This window comes from Antennarius striatus, chromosome 7, assembly GCF_040054535.1.
Source record: "Antennarius striatus isolate MH-2024 chromosome 7, ASM4005453v1, whole genome shotgun sequence".
Taxonomy (NCBI): domain Eukaryota; kingdom Metazoa; phylum Chordata; class Actinopteri; order Lophiiformes; family Antennariidae; genus Antennarius; species Antennarius striatus.
The window spans coordinates 5,649,155-5,672,201 of record NC_090782.1 but is presented as its reverse complement, the minus strand read 5'-3'; the positions used below and the strand labels follow the sequence as shown (position 1 = coordinate 5,672,201).

The 23,047-nt window shown below is 40.4% G+C and overlaps 2 protein-coding genes across 2 annotated transcripts; one reads left to right on the top strand and one right to left on the bottom strand.

Moving 5' to 3' along the window:
• Positions 1-3,208: 3,208 nt before the first annotated feature.
• tax1bp3 (Tax1 (human T-cell leukemia virus type I) binding protein 3) lies at positions 3,209-9,578 on the bottom strand. The gene is made up of 4 exons (XM_068319570.1): positions 9,342-9,578; positions 6,862-6,981; positions 4,780-4,857; positions 3,209-4,619 (listed from the first exon to the last, which is right to left on the bottom strand). Exons 1-4 carry the CDS (start codon positions 9,378-9,380, stop codon positions 4,470-4,472), a joined length of 387 nt encoding a protein of 128 aa, XP_068175671.1. The 5' UTR covers positions 9,381-9,578; the 3' UTR covers positions 3,209-4,469.
• A 2,669-nt stretch (positions 9,579-12,247) lies between these two features.
• Positions 12,248-20,533, top strand: anapc4 (anaphase promoting complex subunit 4). Its single transcript, XM_068319088.1, has 28 exons — positions 12,248-12,608; positions 12,851-12,967; positions 13,060-13,165; positions 13,251-13,383; positions 13,488-13,562; positions 13,660-13,686; positions 13,782-13,826; positions 13,916-14,000; positions 14,296-14,403; positions 15,502-15,672; positions 15,745-15,809; positions 15,938-15,980; positions 16,121-16,197; positions 16,286-16,386; positions 16,464-16,515; positions 17,790-17,845; positions 17,948-17,994; positions 18,088-18,144; positions 18,228-18,284; positions 18,378-18,471; positions 18,599-18,696; positions 18,876-18,937; positions 19,016-19,054; positions 19,136-19,237; positions 19,312-19,386; positions 19,488-19,655; positions 19,870-19,993; positions 20,186-20,533. The coding sequence occupies exons 2-28, from the start codon at positions 12,860-12,862 to the stop codon at positions 20,423-20,425; spliced, it is 2,415 nt and encodes an 804-aa protein (XP_068175189.1). The 5' UTR covers positions 12,248-12,608; positions 12,851-12,859; the 3' UTR covers positions 20,426-20,533.
• The last annotated feature ends 2,514 nt before the right edge of the window (positions 20,534-23,047 follow it).

Here is a 23,047-nt window from a genome sequence, read left to right as displayed (position 1 = left end):
ATATGGGAAAGAGAAGCATCACACAACACCGATTCCCAGTGGCTAGTGGACATGAGGACTGACCACAGCTGCCCCCCAGAACAAGAACCAGTAACCATCTCAATGGCAGACATCCAAGAAAGAGTGTCAAAGATGAAGAGTTGGTCAGTACCGGGCCCCGATATGATCCATACATACTGGCTAAAGAAGCTGACAACACTCCATGAGCATCTAGCAGCACAGATAAACCAGCTGCTAAGGGATGGGACGTACCCAGAATGGTTTACTGAAGGCAGGACAGTCCTGATCATGAAAGACCCACAGAAGGAATCTACCGGCCAATAACCTGTCTCAGTGCAACATGGAAGCTCCTGTCAGGCATCATGGCGGCTAAGATGAGTAGGCACATGGATCAATATATGAGCGGGGCACAGAAAGGAGTTGGTAGTAACACCAGGGGAGCCAAGCACCAGCTACTAGTGGACAGAACAGCACACAGAGACTGTAAGAATAGGCAGACCAACTTGTGCACCGCCTGGATTGACTACCAGAAAGCCTACGACTCAATGCCACACACGTGGATACTGGAATGTCTGGAACTGTATAAGATCAACAGGACACTAAGAGTCTTCATCAAGAACTCAATGGGGAAGTGGAAGACAACCCTGGAGACTAACTCCAAGCCAATTGCCCAAGTTAACATCAAGTGTGGCATATACCAAGGGGATGCACCATCACCACTGCTGTTCTGCATAGGCCTGAACCCCCTCAGTCACATCATCACAAAGAGTGGCTACGGATACCGATTCCGAAGTGGGACAACAATCAGCCATCTCCTCTACATGGATGACATCAAGCTGTTTGCCAGGAATGAGCGAGAAATTGACTCACTGATCCACACCACCAGGATCTACAGCGACGACATAGGGATGTCATTCGGATTAGACAAATGTGGCCGGATGGTATCAAGAAGAGGCAAGATGATCAGAACTGAAGGGGTCAACCTACCAGGGGGCAGGATAGAAGACATCAAGGACAGCTACAAATACCTTGGAATCCCACAGGCTAATGGAAACCATGAGGAGGCCGCAAGGAAGTCATCCATAGCCAAATACCTCCAGAGAGTAAGGCAAGTCCTGGGAAGTCAGCTGAATGGCAAGAACAAGGTCCGAGCCATCAACATGTATGCACTGCCTGTCATCAGATGCCCCGCTGGGATCATAAGCTGGCCAAAGGAGGAGATAGAAGCCACAGACATCAAGACGAGAAAGCTCCTCACCATGCATGGAGGGTTTCACCCCAAGTCCAGCATCCTGAGGCTGTACACTAAGCGGAAGAGGGAGGCCGAAGACTAGTGAGCATCAGGGCCACTGTCCAGGATGAGACATCAAAAATCCAAGAATACATCAGGAAGATGGCCCCAACAGATGAACTGCTCAGTGAATGCCTTAGACAGCAGAAACCTGAACAGGAAGAGGAGGAGGAGGAGACAACATGGAGGGACAAGCCCCTACACGGCATGTACCACCGTCAAGAGGAAGTGGCTGATATCAAGAAGATCTACCAATGGCTGAATAAAGCTGGACTGACAGACAGCACAGAGGCACTGATCATGGCAGCACAAGAACAGGCCCTAAGTACAAGGGCAATAGAGGCCAATATGTACCACAGTAGATCCGACCCAAGGTGCAGGCTATGTAAAGAAGCGCCAGAGTCGGTCCAGCATGTGGTAGCAGGGTGTAAGATGCTCGCCAGCTCAGCATACATGGAAAGGCACAACCAAGTAGCTGTGATAGTGTACAGGAACATCTGTACCCAAATCCCAATGGGACATACCACCGAAGGTGGTTGAGAACGGCAAGGCTAAGATCCTGTGGGACTTAAGCTTCCAGACCGACAAACAGCTGCTGGCTAACAAACCGGACATAGTGGTGATGGACAAAGAGCAGAAGAGAGCAGTGGTGATAGATGTGGCGATTCCAGCTGACGGCAACATCAGGAAGAAGGAACATGAAAAGATTGAGAAATATCAAGGGTTGAAAGAACAGCTGGAACAGATGTGGAAGGTCAAGATTAATGTGGTCCCCGTGGTAGTAGGAGCACTTGGGGCAGTGACCCCCAAACTGGAAGAGTGGCGCCAGCAGATTCCTGGAAAAACATCTGAAGCCTCAGTCCAGAAGAGCGCAGTCCTAGGAACAGCTAAGATACTGCGCAGAACCCTCAGACTCCCAGGCCTCTGGTAGAGGACCCGAGCTTGAGGATGACACACAGATACCACCCCACAAGGGTGAGAGGGACATATATACACACACACATATATACAGTATATATATACAGTATATATATATATCACAAAGCAAAATACAACATGTTAATGTTGTAATATTGATGAGAACAAACTCACATTGTGAGTCCACTTGCTGAGACAATCGTGTCCACTCATAACAGATTAATATTATTTTGATGTCCAGGTAAGTGGAATGGAGCATACTTCCTTTGAAACCAAAATAACTTTCATGCATGAGCGTGCGCACACACACACACACACACACACACACACACACACACACACACACACACATTCACAGGTTGACTCATCAATTATTGCTCAAAGGGAGGTATTAGCTCAGCGTTGTCCTAAATCGACCCTCTGCCATGATGTGACAAAGAGCAAGCTTTACAGTATACTGACACTACCTACATTTAGCTTTCAGACAGTTCTGTGGTTGTTCACCATATTGCATATCATAATTTGATCAGTATAATTACAGGCAGCGTTTTCTTTTAACATGGAAACAATAGAGAAAATTTAATCCCAAAATTGTAACTACATTTTCACAAATAGATAAAATGCAGGAATGTATTTGTCAGAGATAGTTAAAATCAGACTTTTTCCTTTAAGTTGTTGCTCATTTTCTGAAAATTATTTTTCTCATATTACTGCAGTTCTCAGTTCAAAGGCAGGTGATTGGTCACAGTTTCACATACTTAAGGGATGAAAGAAGACAAACTGTGTGCGTCAAAATGCCTCAGTAAACACAAAAAGGTCAGAGAATGAATTCTTTTCTTTGAAATACCCCTGATTACAGTACTTTTGATTGGCCTTTGAATTGGGAAAGGAAGTGCTTTACTGAAAGTTTACATTCAGATAATCTGGAGGAAGCCAGGTGTAATCCTGAATATTTTAATTTTAACATCGATATAATATTGTCAAAGTGAATGTAAATCATTGTTGAGATGCAGAAACGGGAGTGAAGAGACAAATTAGAAAACAGACAAAAAATATTCCAATAATTTGCTGTGAAAATTCTCACTAACGAAAACCATCATTCAAACATTTTACAGGTTGACACAATTTGAATTTTGGAATTCAGTATAGAATGGTTGGTTTTCAACACAACAGCAAATGGCCACTGTTATATTGTTGAACCTGATAAAGATGACATGTGAGGGTGAATAAATGGACCCAAATCAACTCTTGTTTGACAAATAATAACTTGGAAAAAAATGCGCATTGTCACACTGACAAAAAGACTGATGTCATTTTCGCAGAAAACATACTTTATGTTACCAACAAAAAGCAGAATGAAAAATAAAACAAAAAAATGTCTCAACAAATTAATCATTTGTCAAAAGACAATAGTTATGCATTAGAATACAGAGCATACAGGTAAATGGTTTGCTGTGATTTTATTCTACATCACAGCAAAAAAAAAAAAAAAAATTAAACACAATTTCATCACTTTGCAGTGTTTTGGCTTTGGTATTTTCTAGTATAATCATGACAGAACTTACAAATGTAGCAAATTCTTGTCATGTATTCACTGACAAGACCATTTATTTTCATCTATGAGTAAAAAGGTAGGACTGAATATATTTGTGAGCAAGTTGTTATAAATTGTGTGTCAAGAAAGATTAAAGCAGCTCCCAAAACCTCTCCTGAGGCAAAGATATGACAAATATATGAATCAATAATGTTCTGACACATTTAACAATTATTGTGACGTACAGGTGTACAAGCACCGTTTTATTAAAATTTCAAAATCTCATTTCAGTTCACTCTTGGGTCAACAATGAAAACAAGCCAAAAGTAATGTTCTCAATAGATAACAGTTTGATTTTTTTAAGCAACAACTGGAAAACTTCCCTTCCTGAGAAAAGGTCCACTGCCGCTGGATGCTGCAGGGGAATGAAATCTCTCTATCGTATTCTCACGACAGATTCATTCTAAATGTATGTAAGGTATTGTACTGCTACATACACAGAGGACATGAAAAAGTCTTTGGACAGAATGTGAATGTTTATGGAAATAAAGAGCCTCATCTCCAAGTCTTCTGACTGAAGGGAATGATCTCAAGTGATGCAGGGATCAGGATATGAACATCGTGGCTTTGCTTTCAGGCACGTCGTTAGGGAGGCTACAGCCATCTGAATTTTTTGAAATTCACGATTCTTGAGGTTATTGCACTACATTAGAAGCAGTGTCTCCGTTACTGTTTAGTCCATTTACACATAGAGTGTTTGACGGCTTCTTCCAATGACTTTCTGGTCACCAGCAGTCGCACCACGTTCTCCTTCTTCTTTGTTAGAATTTTACGAGCCTTGTCATGGGTCACCATGGTCATGTCCCAGCCGTTAGCCTGGGAGGAGAAGCATTTAGTTTGTGAGAAGCTGGAGGCACTTTCTCATTTAGCAGTAAAGGCACAGTGAGCGCTGCTCCTCGTGCACAGTGCCTGTCAGTGTACTGTAAATATGTTGCCCCCTTGTGGATTTACACTCAAGCTCCATTTCTCTACACACCTGCATGATCTTGTCTCCCATTCTTAAACCGGCTTTTTCTGCTGGTCCGTCTGGCGTTAAATTGGTCACGTAGATACCCTTTGGACAAATGAAGCACATTTAGAACCAGACGGATCACAAAAAAAATCAACATGTTGACAACAGCATACAAAGAATTAAATACAGTGGTACCTGTACTTACGAATGTCTCTACTTACGAAGTTTTCTACTTACAAAATACCTCAACAGGAAAATATTGCCTCTAGTTACGAAAGAAATTTCGACTTACGAAAGGTAAAAATACAGTATGGGCTGCTACTCGCAGCCCCCAAAGGTTCCTGAACACATTGGCTATAATAGCCATTGGCTATTACCTAGTATCTTCCTGGCATCCCATTGGCTAAGAGGGACCTCTGTGTGGAGCTAGATCGGAGTTTATGCAGCGTCCTCGTCATTCAGCTCTCGACCCGTGAGGTGTTCTGATAGTTTTGCGCAAATATAATAACTTTTTGAGTACGTATTCGCTATGGACCCCAAGAAAGTAACGGAGAAAAGAGGGAAAGAAAAGACGAAAAAAAGAGGTTTTTTTGTCCGTACAAACAAAGCAAGAGATAATAGAAAAGCATGAAAAAGGGATGCGTTTGGTTGATCTCCCCAAAGAATATGGCCGTAATACATCTACAATCACCACGTTATTAAAACAAAAGGACATTTAAGGAGTTTAAGGCATTGCGTGGGTGGTTGGAGAAGTTCAGAAGGAGGACTGGAATTCACTCTGTTGTTTGGCATCGTGAGATAGGAGCGCATGAACCAAAGAGGGCAAAAAACAATGAGGACAAAAGGTAAATGTCCATCATTTTTATTCTTTGTTTTTTAGATTATGAACAACTCTCATTTATTGTGTAATAATCTAATTGTAACATGTATTTGTTACATGTTTTGATGCATTTTTATGCTTTATAAAACATGTCTGAATTTTGGGGGCCTTGGAACGGTTTAGGGCATTTGCATCGAAATCGCGTCTCTACTTACAGAACCAATTAATTTCGTAAGTAGAGGTACCACTGTATACTGTAGCTTCATACAGTCTCCCTGTTATGACTGTAATCCTTAGACTACTGTTTCTTACTGTTAGAGCGTTACTAAATATAAATCACTTTTAATTAAGCGGTCCTGGGTTTGATTCCTCCTGGGACTTTGCAGATCTGGCTTCCTCCCACCTCCAAAAACATGCTGCTTAGGTGAATTGGTCACTCCAACCACATCTGGGGTGTAGTCAGATGGGACAGGCTCCAGCAGAACCTGTGACCGTGACTCTGGATAAGGGGCTGTCAGCCACACAGTTATTTTTTATCTGTCTCACTGGCTGCCAATGACGTCTATAGACATCAATTACGTTTTTTACTGGGGAGGGCTGAGGGGACAGTCTGTCCGTCAGACTGTCCCCCAGGCTTCTAATCATGGAATTTAGCACCATGCCCACTGATCCAGTTACGGAACAGAGGATGGTGAATCATAGGAAGACAGAAAAGTTGCAGAAACTTAAAATACAGCGAAGTTTGCGTATGTCAACGCTCTACCGTGAGAGAACACAGTGCTGCTGAGCGAAGCAGCTCGCGATCGGTCAAGAGCAGAAAGTAAACACCAATATACTGTATGTCCGGAGTGTCGCAGTAAGTCCTCCAAGGGAGGTGAGTGAGTTAATCAACTTTAATTGTTTTGTACACTCATGATAATAATACAAGTGAATGGACTGGACTTATAAACTACCTCACTCATCTGACTGACTACTCAAAGCACTATGCAGGCATTCATACACACACATTCATACAGTAATAGCATTTGTTCCACCCAGGAGTCATCTGCTCATTGGGAGAGGTAACCATTTCCACCATCACTCACACACCAGTGGAGCAGCCACTGGTCCCGTATGTTGCCCAAGGATGTTTTGGCTCCTTTTTCTAATAATAAAGAGGTCAATACTGGGGTTGATGTTACTTTAAGTTTTTACCATTTATTTAATGGTAAAATCTTAAAGTTTTTGGGAATTTGCATTTTATCCTGATCTAACATTGGCTGTATAGTTTACTAAAGTGGACGTACTTTATCACACTTGTCCTCAGAGAAGGGATTTTGTCCAGGGTCCTGATCTATGCCGCCTCCAATACTGAAGCCCAGGATGAGGTTTTCTCCATACCGCAACTTATTGATCTCAACTTGTACCTGTAAGACAAGGATAAAAACATAAAGCATAATGCATATAACCTGACTCCATAGACTGTTACACAAACATTTCATTTGTGTTTATTTTAAAATGCTCATACAGGTGTATATCTGCATAGCCTTTCAGATGAAGTCACCACTGGATCCCTGAGTATTTTAGTGCGGTCCTGTTCTTGAAGCTGACAAGCAGCTGCCAGCTCACTAACTAAACAAACAAATGGATCACGGACACTGGGACCCCTCACGACAGTACTCAACACAAAGAGGCCCTGTGTGCATGGTGAAGAACAACCAGACTTTCCCTGAGTGTTGTGGTTGACAACATGAAGTCTAAGGATGTCTGGATCTCATTAAATAAGATTCTATTCTACTGGAACAACTGCTCATTAGTCTCTGACCATCAAAGGTCAGTCATGTCTAATTAACCCTGATTCCAAAATGGTCATGATGCATAACCTGAATGGAAACAGCAATTCCTTGCAAGTCATTCTCTCTCTTTCAAACAGTCAAACTTTTGTTTGTATTTTATAAATATATGCATACCAATTCTTAATCCACACCCAATAACGTTCTTGGAAAACAATAGAACAGGAGTGTGTTCATAATGCTGTTATATCACCTTTTCATTAACACACTGGAACTGGGGGCAGTATATAGTTGATGAAGTTTTGAAAGAGAGTTTAAATTCTTGTTTGATAATAGTCAGACAACTCCACCATATTTTCTTGTGTTACATAAGGCACCAAACATTATTCACTGTGAAACAAGTCTGTACTGCATCCAGGCCAGTCTAGTACCTTTATACTCGTTTGCTTTTTTACCATGATGTCATGCTATTCCAAGACATGCAGAATGTGGTTTGGCTTTGTGTTGATGGGATAAGCAAGGACAACTCTGACAGAAACAACATCTGCATGGCAACATAGGTTATGTGGAAGTTACAACTGCCTCAATGGAATGAACATGGTGAGATTCCTTTAGTCTGTCTTCAACTTCTTTAATGTTTGCCATTGGTGGAAAACTAATATTTACTGATAAATATTGTAACACATTACTTCACTGAGGAAAAGACAGGAGACAGAGCTGGAGGTAGCAGAGATGAAGATGCTGAGGTTCTCTTTGGGAGTGACCAGGAAGGATAGGATCAGGAATGAGTACATCAGAGGGACAGCACATGTTAGAGGTTTTGGAGATAAAGTCAGAGAGGCCAGACTGAGATGGTTTGGACATGTCCAGAGGAGAGATAGTGAATATATTGGTAGAAGGATGCTGAGTTTTGAACTGCCAGGCAGGAGGCCTAGAGGAAGACCAAAGAGGAGGTTTATGGATGTAGTGAAAGAGGACATGAAGGTAGTTGGTGTGAGAGAAGAAGATGCAGAAGACAGGGTTAGATGGAGGACACTGATTCACTGTGGCGACCCCTGAAGGGAAAAGCCGAAAGGAAAAGAAGAAGATTTTAACACATTACTGTAATCCCTAATATCAATGACACACTACTGCTCACACTATATGCAGTACATTGTGTATTTATCTGTCCACCAACTGGATATTTTCTGATATTTGTTTTTTTACTAAGGAATATGGCATCGCTCTGTCTTCAAGTATTTTATCAACGCACTTCAAATAATACAATAAATACCAATGAAGTACAAACTTATGTGGCCTGTGACTGACAGTAGCTGTCATATAGTGCTGGTTAGAGCTGTTTGTGATAGTAATTTTAAAACCCTCAGAGAGCACTCACCTCCACTAAATCCCAGAAAACAGCAGAAATGTTTTTGTAGGCAACATTAAAAAAGATAATCCTGTCGGATTTCATGGATTAATACATTTTCATCAGTTCTTTTATCATTACATTCAGGCCACAGCGCACTAATGATGATGTAGTCAGATCTGGTTTATGCCAACTTTATAAGGACATAAGTATCTGTAACGTGATTTATTATAACATGGTGAAGAATATGGTGATTAACTATGCTATTATATATGAAAAAAAGCCACATCTGGATTATAATCCGGATCTGGAACCACTTTTGTCCATACTTGTACAACATTATGAGTTGACCGCGCTTTACATTCCTTTAAAGTGAGAGATCGAGTCGCTCAAATGGAGGCGCCCCGTCTGTCCCACTGGTTAGCAGCTGGGAAGAACAGCAAAAAGTGACCTGCAGCCTTATCTTTTTATTCATTCGCAGCTCCCGACACACGACTTTGCGACTTTTTTGTTGAAATGTAACGTTACTAAATTGTCTCCGATAAAATGGAACGCAATCGTGTACATTTATGACGTCAGCCGATCCCAGCACCCACTTTCCTTGAAAGGTACTTTTATTAAAATAAAACAGTCCGGTTGAACTTACCGTAACAGCAGTCACAGGATCTCCAGGGACGTGAAGCATGATGTCGATGTTTTCACGCTAAAAAGCGTAGAAAAGTGCAGATGTAAAAGTCTGTAAACTGCGGTGTTAGTGCACAGCTTCCTGGATTTCCACAAGGTTTACAATAGGCTTGTTCCCCACTGGAAACCCTGATGGCGTCCCCCGCCTTAGTTAATAAGTGACGCTCGTTTTGTAGCACAGCGTAGCTAGGGAGGGCGGGGTTTACCGACGGCCCGCCGTCAAACTCATGGCGAAAATATTCTCGATGAATCAAAGTCTTCAGAATATTCTTCTGGCCTTTATATGCCATGGGTAAAGGTTACGTGATGTCCTTTAAAAGGAGCTGACGAATAGTGACCGCCTTTGTGAATCCAAAAAGTCCAGTCCATCGAACCGAACGCGGGTGTTAGGGTTGTCTCCACTTCCGGGTAAGATAGAAAGACGAGGGAGGGGCCAGTGTGAGTAAGACCGTAGATCAAAGCTAGTGCTTTGATCTATGAAAGTAGGTCAGACACTAGCTTTCATTTTTGACCTATGCACGTAGGTCAGGGTAAAATTTTGAATTCAGGGGTGTGACTGCATTGGTTCTTGTTATCACTTCCAGGAATCAATGAAGGAATAGTTTAAAACAATGGTCTAGAGTAGAGAGAGTAGAGTAGAGAAGAGTAGAGTAGAGTAGAGTAGAGAAGAGTAGAGTAGAGTAGAGTAGAGTAGAGTAGAGTAGAGTAGAGTAGAGTAGAACTTTATTGATCCCTTAAGGAGGTTCCGTCAGGGAAATTAATTTCTCCGTCACACTACGCACAGCACAGTGAGTACACAAAAACACAGAAAAGGCACACAGAAAGCACCAGCACATAGGAAGTAGTACTGTTGGGTTTCAAGCAAAACTGCTGAAATCAAACTGTGAATCATATCTTTTTGCTGACTTTGGGCTTCATGCAAACTGCTATAATCAAAGTCTATGAATCATATTCTTTTGATGACTTTGATGTACTAATAAAGTGAAATTCCACTTACGTATATTCCACTTGAGTAGGTTTAGGCAAATAACGTTTGAATCAAGCACTTGAGCATGAAAAGGAGTTAGGGTCACCATGACCACCTTCTGCAGAGGGGATGGGAGGAATAGATGAGGTAAACCAACCGGTATGGTAAAAAATAAAGATGAAAAGTGTCCTTGGTCAAGAAGTCTGAAAATTGGTGAAAAACAACTTCTTTTGATGTGCCTTCTGTTGTAAAACACACCTCCTTCTCAATGTATGAAAGAGGAGAGTAAATTCCTATTCTTTGCACTTACTGATGCACTTGCTTGATGCCGTGTTCACCGTGTAACTGCCTGAAAGCTTTCATAATAAATTTTGGACTGTTTTCCCTTGAACTGATTTTTTCTCCTTCCTCGATCAACGAACTCAACAAACATGCAAAGAGCTCTGCAAGGCTGCGCCTCTTCAGTACCAACACCAAATAGAAAGAGTAATTAATAACCCATCAAGAATATACAAATAGAATCCGCCTAGATGCCAAAATGCCTGTTTCACATCTGTCGTTCTTTGGGACATTAGATTTAGTTATATGAAAATCTTTATTTTTAATGCAAGATCTTGGATGTTTTCAACGCATATATCGAACATGTTACAACTGTAAACAATGTATTATATGCCATGAAACATTTGGCAGCAAAAAAGTAACACTTTTATTGAGTTCATTTCGTTTCAAAATAAATCTTTATGCTTTTTACCTCTTTTTTTAGAAGTGAAGGAGTCTATATGTGAGAGTGTCTATATGGCCGTTTAAGGTCCGTTACAGTCTGACTCACACATAATAGCACACGAACTGTTCATATTAGCATCACTGTCATTCTACTTTGATCTGTCTCATGCCAAATTTAGTAACATTCCTAATTCTTTCAATTTGGAAACCTCTTCATAACATTTGTTGTGTGTTTATTTTCCCCAAAGGTCCATGAGAAATAAAGATGTCAGAAAGTATTGAAGTCAGAGAGCCTCATCTCGTCAAGTTCTAGGCCACTGTGACATTTAGTGCTCTCATGGCTATTCTGATTTTTTTAATCACTCATCTGATTACACTGTGAGTGATTAAAAAAGGAATTTCCTCTGTAATTCTCAGTTTCTCTCTCTCTCTCTTTTTCTCTCTCACTCTCTCCCCCTCTCTCTCTCACACACACACACACACGCGCACCCAAATACACACAGGACGATGAGTATTCTTATACTATAACAATTTTAGTTTATAGTATGTGTTGTCATGTGTACAAAACAAATGTATTACCTGAATTTGGTTTAGTGATATTGGATCAAACTTAATAGAAAGTGCTGAAAATAAATGACTGATGCACAGAGAGCTAGTATTTGAAACTCAACGGCTGTGTCTCTTTCTGACTATGACAGTTTGTAACATCGGATTACACAGGATATACAGGATATTGCTTTCAATAATTTCATTCAATGGTTCTTTCATTCCATGTCACTGTGAAGACACTCTAATGGGCTGCAATTTAAAAGTTGTTTTTTGTTTTTTTTTAAATTAAATTGCTGCAGAAACGCTACTTTTTCACAGGCAATGCTTTGGTCAACAAATTGGACATCTCTCAATTAGTTGAAGTCAATTTCTTCAACTAAATATTTGTAATTATATTTAATGATTGCAGTAATTTACGCAGAAATCATAAAGTCAAACATCTACCCTATACTGTACTTCTAAACCAGTGGTTCTTACCCTGGGTTGGGTGAGTGAGCACATGAAACCGGCAGGGTTCAGTGGTTATGAACCACTGATCTAAACACTCATACATTAGTAATTGCTTTTTACCTCCCGAGAAAAATTGTCTCCTCAAGGCTTCCGTTCCTACACGCTGATTGGTCAGAGGAAAAAGATGGCGCTATCCGCGTAATTGTGAAAACGTCATGAAAAAACTTCAATCTATTGTTTCACGATAGGAATAGAGTGGGTTTCGCACTTTCACACATTATTGTTATATATCGTAGCTTCTACCGGGGCATACGTGATGTGGATTATCCTCCGGTTTTTATCTCCATCAGTTCCGTCCGCTAGCTAACAACCTGCTAGCATCATAGCCCAGACCGGTCAGCCCTGACCGGTCTGCCTCATGGCACCGACCGCTGCTTAGGAAACCTTCCTTGTACTATTACCAAGGGCCATTCAGGTCGTGGTTAACTCTGAAACCTACCCTCCTGCTGCAGTTTGGGGTTGTTTTTTTTTACATAGCAGGTAAATATGTCCTCTTCAGATGTTTTGTACAACACTGTCCAAGCAAGTATCATCTGTTAAAGCAGGAAATAGATTCATTTTATTTTGATCGTGAAAAGGAATCGTCCAATTGTACATCAATGTTCTGTACAGACAAAGAACCAAATACAAGGTTGCATTATGTCGTTAGAGTGTAGTACACTTTGACTCTATATTCTGTTAATTATGGAATTTAAATAATTAAATTTAATAATATTTTCCAGCCCAGAATCATGCCAGCCTTCCGACAAGTGGGAGAGAAACAGCTCCCGAACCCTGTACTGTGTATGGCATGGTCTCCTAAGAGGGATCTCATTGCTCTGGCCAATACAACTGGAGAGGTTTGCCTCATTGAATTACTTCATCCTGAAACACATTTAGTTATCTTTCATGATTTTTGTAATGATTTTCTTATGATTGGCTTTATGTATAGTTGCTGCTTCACCGCCTGGCTAGTTTCCAGCGTGTTTGGAGCTTACCACCCAGTGAGTATACTGGGAAGGAGATCACTGCACTTGCCTGGAGACCTGATGGAAAAAGTAAGCACTGGTTTTTTTTTACTAGTCTTATTCTTGCTGGTGTAAATACGAGTTGTAATTTTTTCCACTTCTTTATATTCCTCAGTATTGGCCTTTAGCCTTGGAGATACCAAGCAGGTTGTCCTGTGTGGTGTTGAGAAAGCAGAGATCCTCCATGTGTTTCCACTGCAGAACCCTGTGACCTGTATGCATTGGATGGAGGTGATGGAAAAGAGCAGGTATGCATGAAACTGGGATCAAACCAGCTGCACGAAGGACATCGAATTTATTGGGGGCTGTGATTATCAATAAATATTTTTTGTTGTTGTTTTTACATGCTCAGTGACCTCAACTCCTTCTATAACTCAGAAGATGAATCCAAACCTTTTCTTCCCAAATTGCCAACGCTCCCCAAGAGGTACCCCTGGTTTTCATTATACATATCACAAATGACAAGATGGACCCTCCTGAGTTGATTGATTTGAATTGTCTCCAACTGTTGTTCTGTCCCTCAGCTACAGCACTACATCAAAGATCTTCAGGTGGGCCAGTACTTTCATACATAACTAGCTTGTCAGATATTTTTTACTTCATATTTTGCGGTGATTGGAACCATTTGAATTTGTCTTTGTTTCAGTGATGACAAGTCTGATGAAATTTTGAATCTCCTGGGAGAAGTCAGGTACACTAATCTTGCTTGTCTTCGTAGTCCAGTGTACTTTTTAAGTTTGACTCGTAATGATTTCATTTCCCTGTTTTGTTTCCATGTAGGCTGAACATACTTGTTCTTGGAGGAGATGCTGGATTTGTGGAGCTTTATGCTTATGGGATGTACAAAATAGCCACTTTAGCAGGAGTAAGGTTTTGGCCTTCATCTTGAGACTTGTCTTTTTGTCAATCTCCTGATATGTTGGACCCTGTCAATGATTTGAACCAACCTAATACGAAGTGCAGAATTGTGTCATTTAACGATCAAACCAAAAGTCTAACTTTACTTTGACTACAAAGAAGGACCATTAAAAATAAAAAAACCACACTTGTAACAACACACTTGTTATAATTTGCATGTCTTTGAAAACCTATACTGTATATATGTTATCTGAAGAATATTGTAGTATGGTTAGTGATTCAACATGTGTTCTTGTCATCAGGTATCAGGAACATGTCGCAGCCTGAGTCTATCTAGTGATCTTAAATCTTTATCTGTAATCACGCAAGTCAGGTCTGCTGAAAACAATCCAGAGATCTGCTACATTCAGGTGAGATGGATGGTTTGTCTTCTTCTTCCACTTCTGGGAAACTATTTTCTACTATTTTTATGTTACAGATCTGCTGCATATGACAGCGTGTGCAACACATCAATGTTTTACAAATTAAAGTTAATCGATCAGAATCTTCTCAGACCAAGCATGTTTGTCCAAAAAGTGTTTGACCTATTTTCTCTCAAGTAACACATGAATAGACATTCATTAGTAGTCCACTGTAAGCTGACTAGTTTTGTTCATATTAAGCTTCAGGTGACAACAACTGTGTGACAGTTTTGACAGTCCTTAAAGAAAGATAACATGTTTGTCACCAAACATTATTCAGTGGAATCATAGCCCAATGAATGCTGACATTGTCATCTTGGAATATGCCCGTTCAGGTCAGGTCTAGGTTCAGCAACAGTGTGTGTTCAAAGAATGAGATCAGCTTGATTACCTGAATATACTGAATGACCAGGTTATTCTATCAATGGATTATTTCTTCTCCAAAGGCACGGGCATATTCCAAGATGACAATGTCAGGATTCATTGGGCTAAAATTGTGAGGGAAAGGTTCAGGGAGCATTAGACATAATTTTCATACACGGATTGGCCACCACAGAGTCCAGACCTTAAGCTCGTTGAGATTCTTTGAAAGAAGAATCTCACCGAGTGACAGTCAGACCACATCATCATAAATGCAAGATGTTGATGAAAAATATGAAAAAAATATCGCATCACTGGATGGAAATAACTCTTGTGATATTGCATTAACTCATCAAAACAGTATCACAGTTAATGTATACTGTAGTCAAAGCTAAATGCAGTCCAACAAAATATGAGAGGGTGTGACTTTTTTGGGCCAGGCAGTGTATAAGATAAGATATACTTTATTAATCCCAAACTGAAATTTAAATTTAATATTTGCCAATGTAGTAATCATCTCCATTTCACCAAGAACTACACTAAATATTTTTTTACAAAATCCTTGCCTACATATACCTGTATAATTGTAGCCCGAACAGACATGATATAAAATTAAAGGTAACTGGTTGGTGGGGACATGCATATATAAAATAAAAAACTTGTGGTTTGCTTATCTCTGTCGCGCAGCTGGACACCAGACTGTTGTCCGACTGTCTGCCTGAGGTGACCAGGATGGCACGCAAGTTCACCCACATCTCTACCCTCCTGCAGTACTTGCACCTCTCACTCACATGTATGTGTGAAGCCTGGGAGGACATCCTCATGCAGATGGATCTTCGACTCACTAAGTTTGTTCAGGTCGGTAGTTGTGAGTACTAGTGTAAATATGCCGAAGTGAAACAGCAAATATTTTATTTTTCCTCTTTGTAGGAAAAGAACACAAGCACACAAGTGCAAGATGAATTTTTGGAGCTTTTGTTATGGGGACAATCTAGGTGAGAAAAGAAGCCTTTTATTTTATTATCTTGACTCATTAAGGTGATGCATTTTTTACAGTGTCCTCAAGATGGCGATAAAATTGCTTATTAATCAAATTTTTACAATTATTTTTGCTGTCGTCCAGCCCTGAGCTTCAGGCTCTTCTCATGAACCAGCTGACTGTCAAGGTGAGAGAATGCCGTGCTTCAAATGCTCCTACATTAGTTCATTTGTGAAGAGTATCACATGCACTTTAGTTAATATATCCTGTAGTTGAAAAATGCATCTTGTTTTTTTGTTTGCTTGTTTGTTTATTCTTTCGCCACAGGGCCTGAAGAAGCTCGGCCAGTCCATCGAGTCTTCTTACTCCAGCATCCAGAAACTGGTGATCAGCCATCTGCAGAGGTAACTTCAGCCTTTACCACATCATCAATACTGCTTGCTAGCTGAAGTCTCTCATTTATATTGTCTTCCTCTCTTGCTCTGGTTGTAGTGGTTCTGAGGCTCTGCTGTATCACCTCAGTGAGGTTAAAGGTATGTCCCTGTGGAAGCAGAAATTTGAACCGCTTGGTCTGGATTCAGCAGCAATAGAAGGTAATATAACCCATAACCTGCAAAGTTGAAAAAATCTGCACTTTTATTAACAATATTAATGTATTTCATGCTTTCAGGCGCTATCACAGCTGTGGGATCCTTCTCTCTGAAAGCCAGTGAACTACTGCAGTGAGTTTTCTGGGCTTGCACTACCCATTCGCCACTTCGCCATGGGCGAAGTAAATTCCATATGGCTACAAGGTTTTTAGCCTGTGTAGCCACAGTGGCGTTCTGATTTTTAGGGAAAAAAAGGCTAAAACTTTTTTGGACTTGCGAAAATCCCAGAGCGTAAGAAAACAAACTTTTTCTCTCGCTAGGTGGGACGCTTCTTCTTCTTCTTCGTTGTCTTCTTCTTCTTCGTCGGCGCGCATGCACACGGAAATAGCCTAAGTGACCCGAACACACCCGATCATTAAATATGCACTCGGGTCATGACCTCCTCTCGTCCAATGAAAAATCAAAAAGATTCTTTTTTTATAAGCTAAACCCGTGAATTGGTGTACGACAAGGCGAGGACGATCGATCGAAAGAAAATGAGAATAGAGTGTTTTATAGTAGATTTTGTGTTAAAATTCTAATTGAACAACAAATGGTGAATGCTGAGAGGGGGGAGGAGTGGTGACAGACCGATCAGAAGGTAAATGAAAGATATTATCAATACTTGTTTGTAGTCTTAGACTTTTGATCCCTATAACTGGCAGGAATAACCAGCGATGCATGTAAATGTGTATTCACCTCGCTTGCTATAATAGCAAGTAAAACTTACAAGTAAACATTGAGTAATATTTTGTATAACTGTATCTTCACATAGTGAATGCAAGTTTTCAATTATTGAATCTCACATTCATACCTGCATAAAGTAGGACAGAAGTAAAGATAGTTCAGCTTGAACTGTTGACTTTAGTGTATTTTTGTAGGTAAACTAAAACATTTCCCGGGGGAGGCCCCCCAGACCCCCCCCCCCACGGCGAGCGTGGTTTTACACCCCCCAAAAATTGAAAACTTGCATTCACTATGTGAAGATATAGTCATACAAAATATTACTCAATGTTTGCTTGTAAGTTTTACTTAGAAACTTTAACTTTTAACTTTGACTTAGACATTTGATTTTAATAAATTTGATTCTTGGTATTACTCAATGTTTACTTGTAAGTTTTACTTGTTATTATAGCAAGCTGCTGTCTTGAACACAGAATGTGACTTTTTGTGGTTTACTCAATTCTTTTACACTGAGCCACAGTGGTTTAGTCATACTACCTCCTAGCGCAAGCCCAGAGTTTTGATATATATTGACTCAGTTTCCCTCCTGTATTATTATGATTTTTTTGTAGAAAATGTGTTTCTGCTGCAGTTTTCCATATGCCACTAATATGCAAATAATCCTCTTTTATTTTGTAATTTAGGGTTATTGACAAGAGTATGAAAAACTTTAAGGCATTTTTCCGGTGGTTGTATGTAGGTAAGAATATAAATGACAAATTAAACGTGGGCAATTTGACATACTGTGGTTTGTAAGAGCTAAAGAATTAAGCTTTAGTGATTGTTTTAATGCGTCCCACAGCTATGCTCAGAATGTGTGACGAGCATGTACCACCAGAACTCAATAAGGTGAGTTATCAAAGTTACGGACAAATATATTTCTGACCTTTAAAGAGACCTTGAAATTATTTTTAAATGTAATATGTTTGTTTATTTCATTAGATGACTCAGAAAGATATCGCATTTGTTGCTGATTTCCTCTCCGAGCATTTCAGTGAGGTGAGGTCAGCATTGTGCTGCAGTGTCAATGCATCATCACATTTATCCATTGTGTTGATTGCTATTTAAAAACGTTTTTACAGAACGAAGAACTTTTTGATCGTAAAGGGAAGTACTTCAACGTGGAACGAGTTGGTCAGGTAGCTAGTTTTGTATCTGACTGCTTAATGTGTTTTTGAACGAAGATTTTGTCTTACAGCAGTCTGGTCTCTAATTTGTATGACCAACTGCAGTACCTGAAAGATGAGGATGAGGACCTTATGTCTCCGCCAAACACAAAAGGAAACCAGTGGCTAAAGTTTTTGCAGGAGAGCACGCACCTGAAGGGTGAGCTATGATCTTGACACGCTTTGAAATGAGGTCAAATTGTTTAGTTGGTGAAAAAGCTCTGGGTTTTGATGTTACTTTGAATAACGATGCATTTGTTAACAGATGAAGTGTTGTGTTTTTCTAGAGAGCCCTTTGCTTTTTCCATCATATCCCCAAAAGTCTTTGCACTTTGTCAAGAGGATGATGGAAGGTGTGATTGAGCAGTGTCTACAGAAACCTGCAGTGAGTCTTAGCGTGTGCTGTCCATTTTGCTCTTTTAATTAAATGCGTTGAATGCACAAAGGCTGAGATGCAGCACTAAATCCAGTTTCTGCTGACAAAGGGTCGATAGTTCTTTTTAATAAAAAAAGAAAAGCATTCCATGTACATGTGCCCTCTTTTTTTTCTCTCTCTGTATGCAGGAAGTGATTGGAAAGTCTGTAAAACAGGCCGTCTTTTTGCCTTTGTACACTGTCCCAGACAGGTATGACAGTGATTCCAGTAAAACATTTAAAAAAAAAAAAAAGTTGATTTCATTATTTCCTCCACTTTATCTTCTCAGCTCTGAAAACACTCCACGGCTTTTTGAACTTCCATCATTGTGCGTAAAACAAAAACATTATGACGGCCTCCTCAGCAGTGTTGGCATTTGTATGAATTACATCTCTTTGTTGTTCTACAGGTGGAACGACAAGAAAGCCAAAATGCACTATGTTTTGTTCTGCATGCCAGAGATTTCACCCTGCAAGCTGTACCTGTTACGCAAAGGAACAGACCCAAACAGGTCCTGTTGGGTGTGAGTATGACTTTCTTTGCATGTTTAATCTGTGTTTTAACAGTTTCCCCTCCCCACCACAGACATATCCCCAATACTGTCATGTCGCTGGACCTCAGCCACCATCTCGACAACACAGACGACAATGCTGCTGCCCAGTTAGTGACACTCAAGTCAATTCATTCATTTTGCTCAATGAACATAGTTGCAGATTAATGAATGTGTGTCTACCATGATGTAACATGAGTTTCTTCTGTAGGCCTAATTACATATACAGCTGTCTAGATGCTCGTTTCTATGACGATGAAATGCTAACTATGGTCTTGCAAGCATCAGAAGAAGAGAACGGAAAGCGTGTCTTGGCTCAGCTTCCTCTTGCTTCTGTCCTGAGCTGTGAAACTGAATTCAAATGGGATCCCAACCTGAGGTGTGTTTTAATAGAACATTAGAACTGTCAGAACAAGAATTACCACTGGTCCGAATGTGCAGACTCCTTCTCATTCGGAATAAAGAAAGGAAATGTTAGACTTGCCTAGATGAAAGGGTCAAATAGTGTTTTACAATAGGTTAGTTTGATGAATTTTATTTGAGGACAACAAAGATGAATGATAAGAAGAAACACTTGTCCCCTGTGTTGTCAGGCTGGACCAGCAGAGCAGGACTATCCCCTGCCAGGAGTTGGTGTTGGGGAATCAGTGGCGGGAACTAGAAAGCATGAAGGCTCAGTTTGTTGCTGTCAATGGAGTCCGCAAAGTGTCCTGTGTGGTACGTTAATTTTATATGGAAGATGAATTATATGTTGTGTATGTTTTAGAATATTATGTGTAAAATAACTTTACTGCAATATTTCAATATTAAATTGTTCAGAATCCATTCTTGTTTGGTGATCTCCTATTCCACTACTCTTAATGTGTTTAGTGGACTATTTCCTAACATGGACTTATTCTTTCCTGGCAGCTAAGTGGAAATCTGAGGCACATTCGTGTTTTTGAGATGGATGTGGAGGATGAAGATGAGGAGGGAGCCGAGTCCCAGAACACTTGCGCTGACCAGGATCAACTGGAGACTTCTATGACCAGCCAGGTGCAGGGAGATGAGTGTGTGGAAACTGAAGATGATGCTGGAGAGCAGAGAAAAACATTGTTTCAAAAAACAGAAGAGCATCTGGAGTCAGAGGAAGCCCTTGAACTCTCCTGAGAATTAAATATTGAAACAAGTTCCTTTTCTCCATGTTATGCGTGTTTAATTTTTTACATATTCAAAAAAATATCTCTGATTATAAAAATAAACAGGTTTGTGTTCATATTTGTTTGAACAATTGATTTCTCTCCTGTCTTCAGCTGGGATAGGCTTCATAACAGATTTCTGAATGAAATTTGCATTTGTCTGCTTGGGTTTGTCCATAGGTGTGAATGTGATCGAGACTCGTCTGTGCGTTAGACCTGTGATTAACTGGTGAACTGTTCATTCAATGTTGTGTGGGAGAGGCTACAGACCCCCCTCCCTCAACCTTTGAAGTGTTAGTCAGGACAGTCAGGTACATTCATGAATAACAAGAATAATGTTTGTGTTCTGCAAACGTATTTTAAAACGGATTCAACAGGATTCCTTTTTTTTTTTTACTAGGAACACTACTATTTGTATACACCTGTTTAGATTTAACACATGCGACCACAATCCATTCATAACTTGAGAATTGGAAAAATAGCTGTAAGTTTGATGTAAATGTTATAAAAGTTCTTGAAAAGGGCCTTTAGGAAAATTAGGAATCAGGAATGTAGCAGAGAAGAGGAAGAAGAAGGAAAATTGTCCTCTTACAGACTATGGATTTATTCCAACAATTCAGTGGTTTCCATACTAGAACAATGCCCACTCCATTTCCACCCAGCTGCATGGAGATTTTGTAAGTTCAGCATAATAGACAAAAATCTGTCTTAAAATACTGACATCCGCATCCTGTGCCACACCTTCACATTACATGAAAATGTTTGTGTGTGTAATCCTATCAGACAAAATGATAGATCTGCCCCAAAATGTGACTAATTCTTCCTTTATTTCATGTCCAGTCCCTTGTACAAACTCATCAAAACCAGCCCCATAACGACTAATCGATAGAAATAGTTAAAAAAGCGTCTTAATCATAATCTTAATCATAATAAACTACTATAACCAGTGACGTGCGGTGAGGTTCATGGCTGGTGAGGCACTGATCTCATCATAATTAGATTTACAAACATACATAGTTAAAGTCAAGCAACACAGAATCCCTTAAAAACACGCAACACAACATAATATTAATTAAAACTATCTGAATGAATATTTACGCTTCATTGCAACTATAAATAAACTAAAACTAAACTATAAGAACTGCCCCTCCCTCCCCTGCTCTGCGCAGTGAGCGCCGTCAGTTTCGCGATCGACATCGATTGATTGACCGATTGTGTTGTAATGATTACGGGTTATTACCGTTTTAGTCCACACGGTGGAGTTGATGTGTTTAGAGCCTCAGGTGTGTCTGCATTTCTCCGTTGACAGATGCGTAGAGTAAAAGCTGAGTGTCTAGTGAAGAGCATCGTGCTTGTACTTTATTTATGTACGTGACTTATTTTATTTATCTTTTAAAATTTCTCCACACAAAACTATCTTTTGTGGTCCTGGTTTTTGTCCAAGTTACCACAGATTGATTCACCGATTGATTCACCGATTCTTCGATATTCTTTCTGACCGGCTCTGATACCTGTTACTTTCGCGACCGACTTCCGTTACTTTCGCGACCGACTTCCGTTACTTTCGCGACCGACTTCCGTTACTTTCGCGACCGACTTCCGTTACTTTCGCGACCGACTTTGAGAGCCGGCTCCTCCTGACCGCTCTGAGATCCGTTACGTTCGCATCGCCCAGTCTACGGGTGCTTGAGCCATAACACAAACAGGCCCCATCTTCCCCAAATCCCAAGAAGCCACCGGGAAGAATTGTTGAAGTATATAAGGAAATTATTAGAATTATTAGAATTATTTACACGTACAAACTGTGACACACAAATAAGCACAATTGATTAAAAAATATGTTATGTTGTTACCTACATGTTTGTTTATATGTTACAAATTAAGTCAATGTGCCGCTCCTTCTGAACAAAAGCGAAATAAATAAATAAATTATATAGTTACACAAGGCGAGCGGGGGAAAAAAAGAATGGCTGTAGTTTGCTGTCACTTCTTCTACGGCCGAGGGAGAAGACTCCTCGGCTGAATCCCTGGGATCAGCAGCGCCCCCTACTGATGAGGCACGACATCATCGTGCCTCACGTAGTGCCTTGTCACAGCGGTTTCCGGACCGCTCAACTCAAGAAAGACGTTACACTCATGCAGTTGTTGACTAAAAACACTCTACATTATATACATTAGCTAAATTATGGAAATTTAATTCATAGAGCAAACGTGTGTGAACATTTTAATAGCGACATATAGAGAGATAGCATTACGGTCATCAGAGATCAGCTCTGAGCCCCTTCTTGTTCGCTATGGTGATGGACAGGCTGACAGACGAGGTTAGACAGGAATCTCCATGGACTATGATGTTTGCAGATGACATTGTGATCTGTAGTGACAGCAGGGAACAGGTGGAGGAGAAGCTAGAGAGGTGGAGGTTTGTCCTGGAAAGGAGAGGAATGAAGGTTAGCCGCAGTAAGACAGAGTACATGTGTGTGAATGAGAGGGACCCAAGTGGAAGAGTGAGGTTACAGGGAGAAGAGATCAAGAAGGTGGAGGATTTTAAGTACTTAGGCTCAACAGTCCAGAGCAATGGAGAGTGTGGAAAAGA

What these genes read in the sequence shown, in the direction of transcription:
- anapc4 (XM_068319088.1), top strand. Translation starts at nt 12,860, where the DNA reads ATGCCAGCCTTCCGACAAGTGGGAGAGAAACAGCTCCCGAACCCTGTA. An exon ending in AATCTCCTGGGAGAAGTCAG is followed by an intron (nt 13,827 to 13,915) that starts GTACACTAATCT and finishes GTTTCCATGTAG; the next exon opens with GCTGAACATACTTGTTCTTG. An exon ending in TTGTACACTGTCCCAGACAG is followed by an intron (nt 18,938 to 19,015) that starts GTATGACAGTGA and finishes TTATCTTCTCAG; the next exon opens with CTCTGAAAACACTCCACGGC.
- tax1bp3 (XM_068319570.1), bottom strand. Translation starts at nt 9,380, where the DNA reads ATGCTTCACGTCCCTGGAGATCCTGTGACTGCTGTTACG. An exon ending in ATCCTGTGACTGCTGTTACG is followed by an intron (nt 6,982 to 9,341) that starts GTAAGTTCAACC and finishes CTTGTCTTACAG; the next exon opens with GTACAAGTTGAGATCAATAA. An exon ending in TGGGAGACAAGATCATGCAG is followed by an intron (nt 4,620 to 4,779) that starts GTGTGTAGAGAA and finishes TTCTCCTCCCAG; the next exon opens with GCTAACGGCTGGGACATGAC.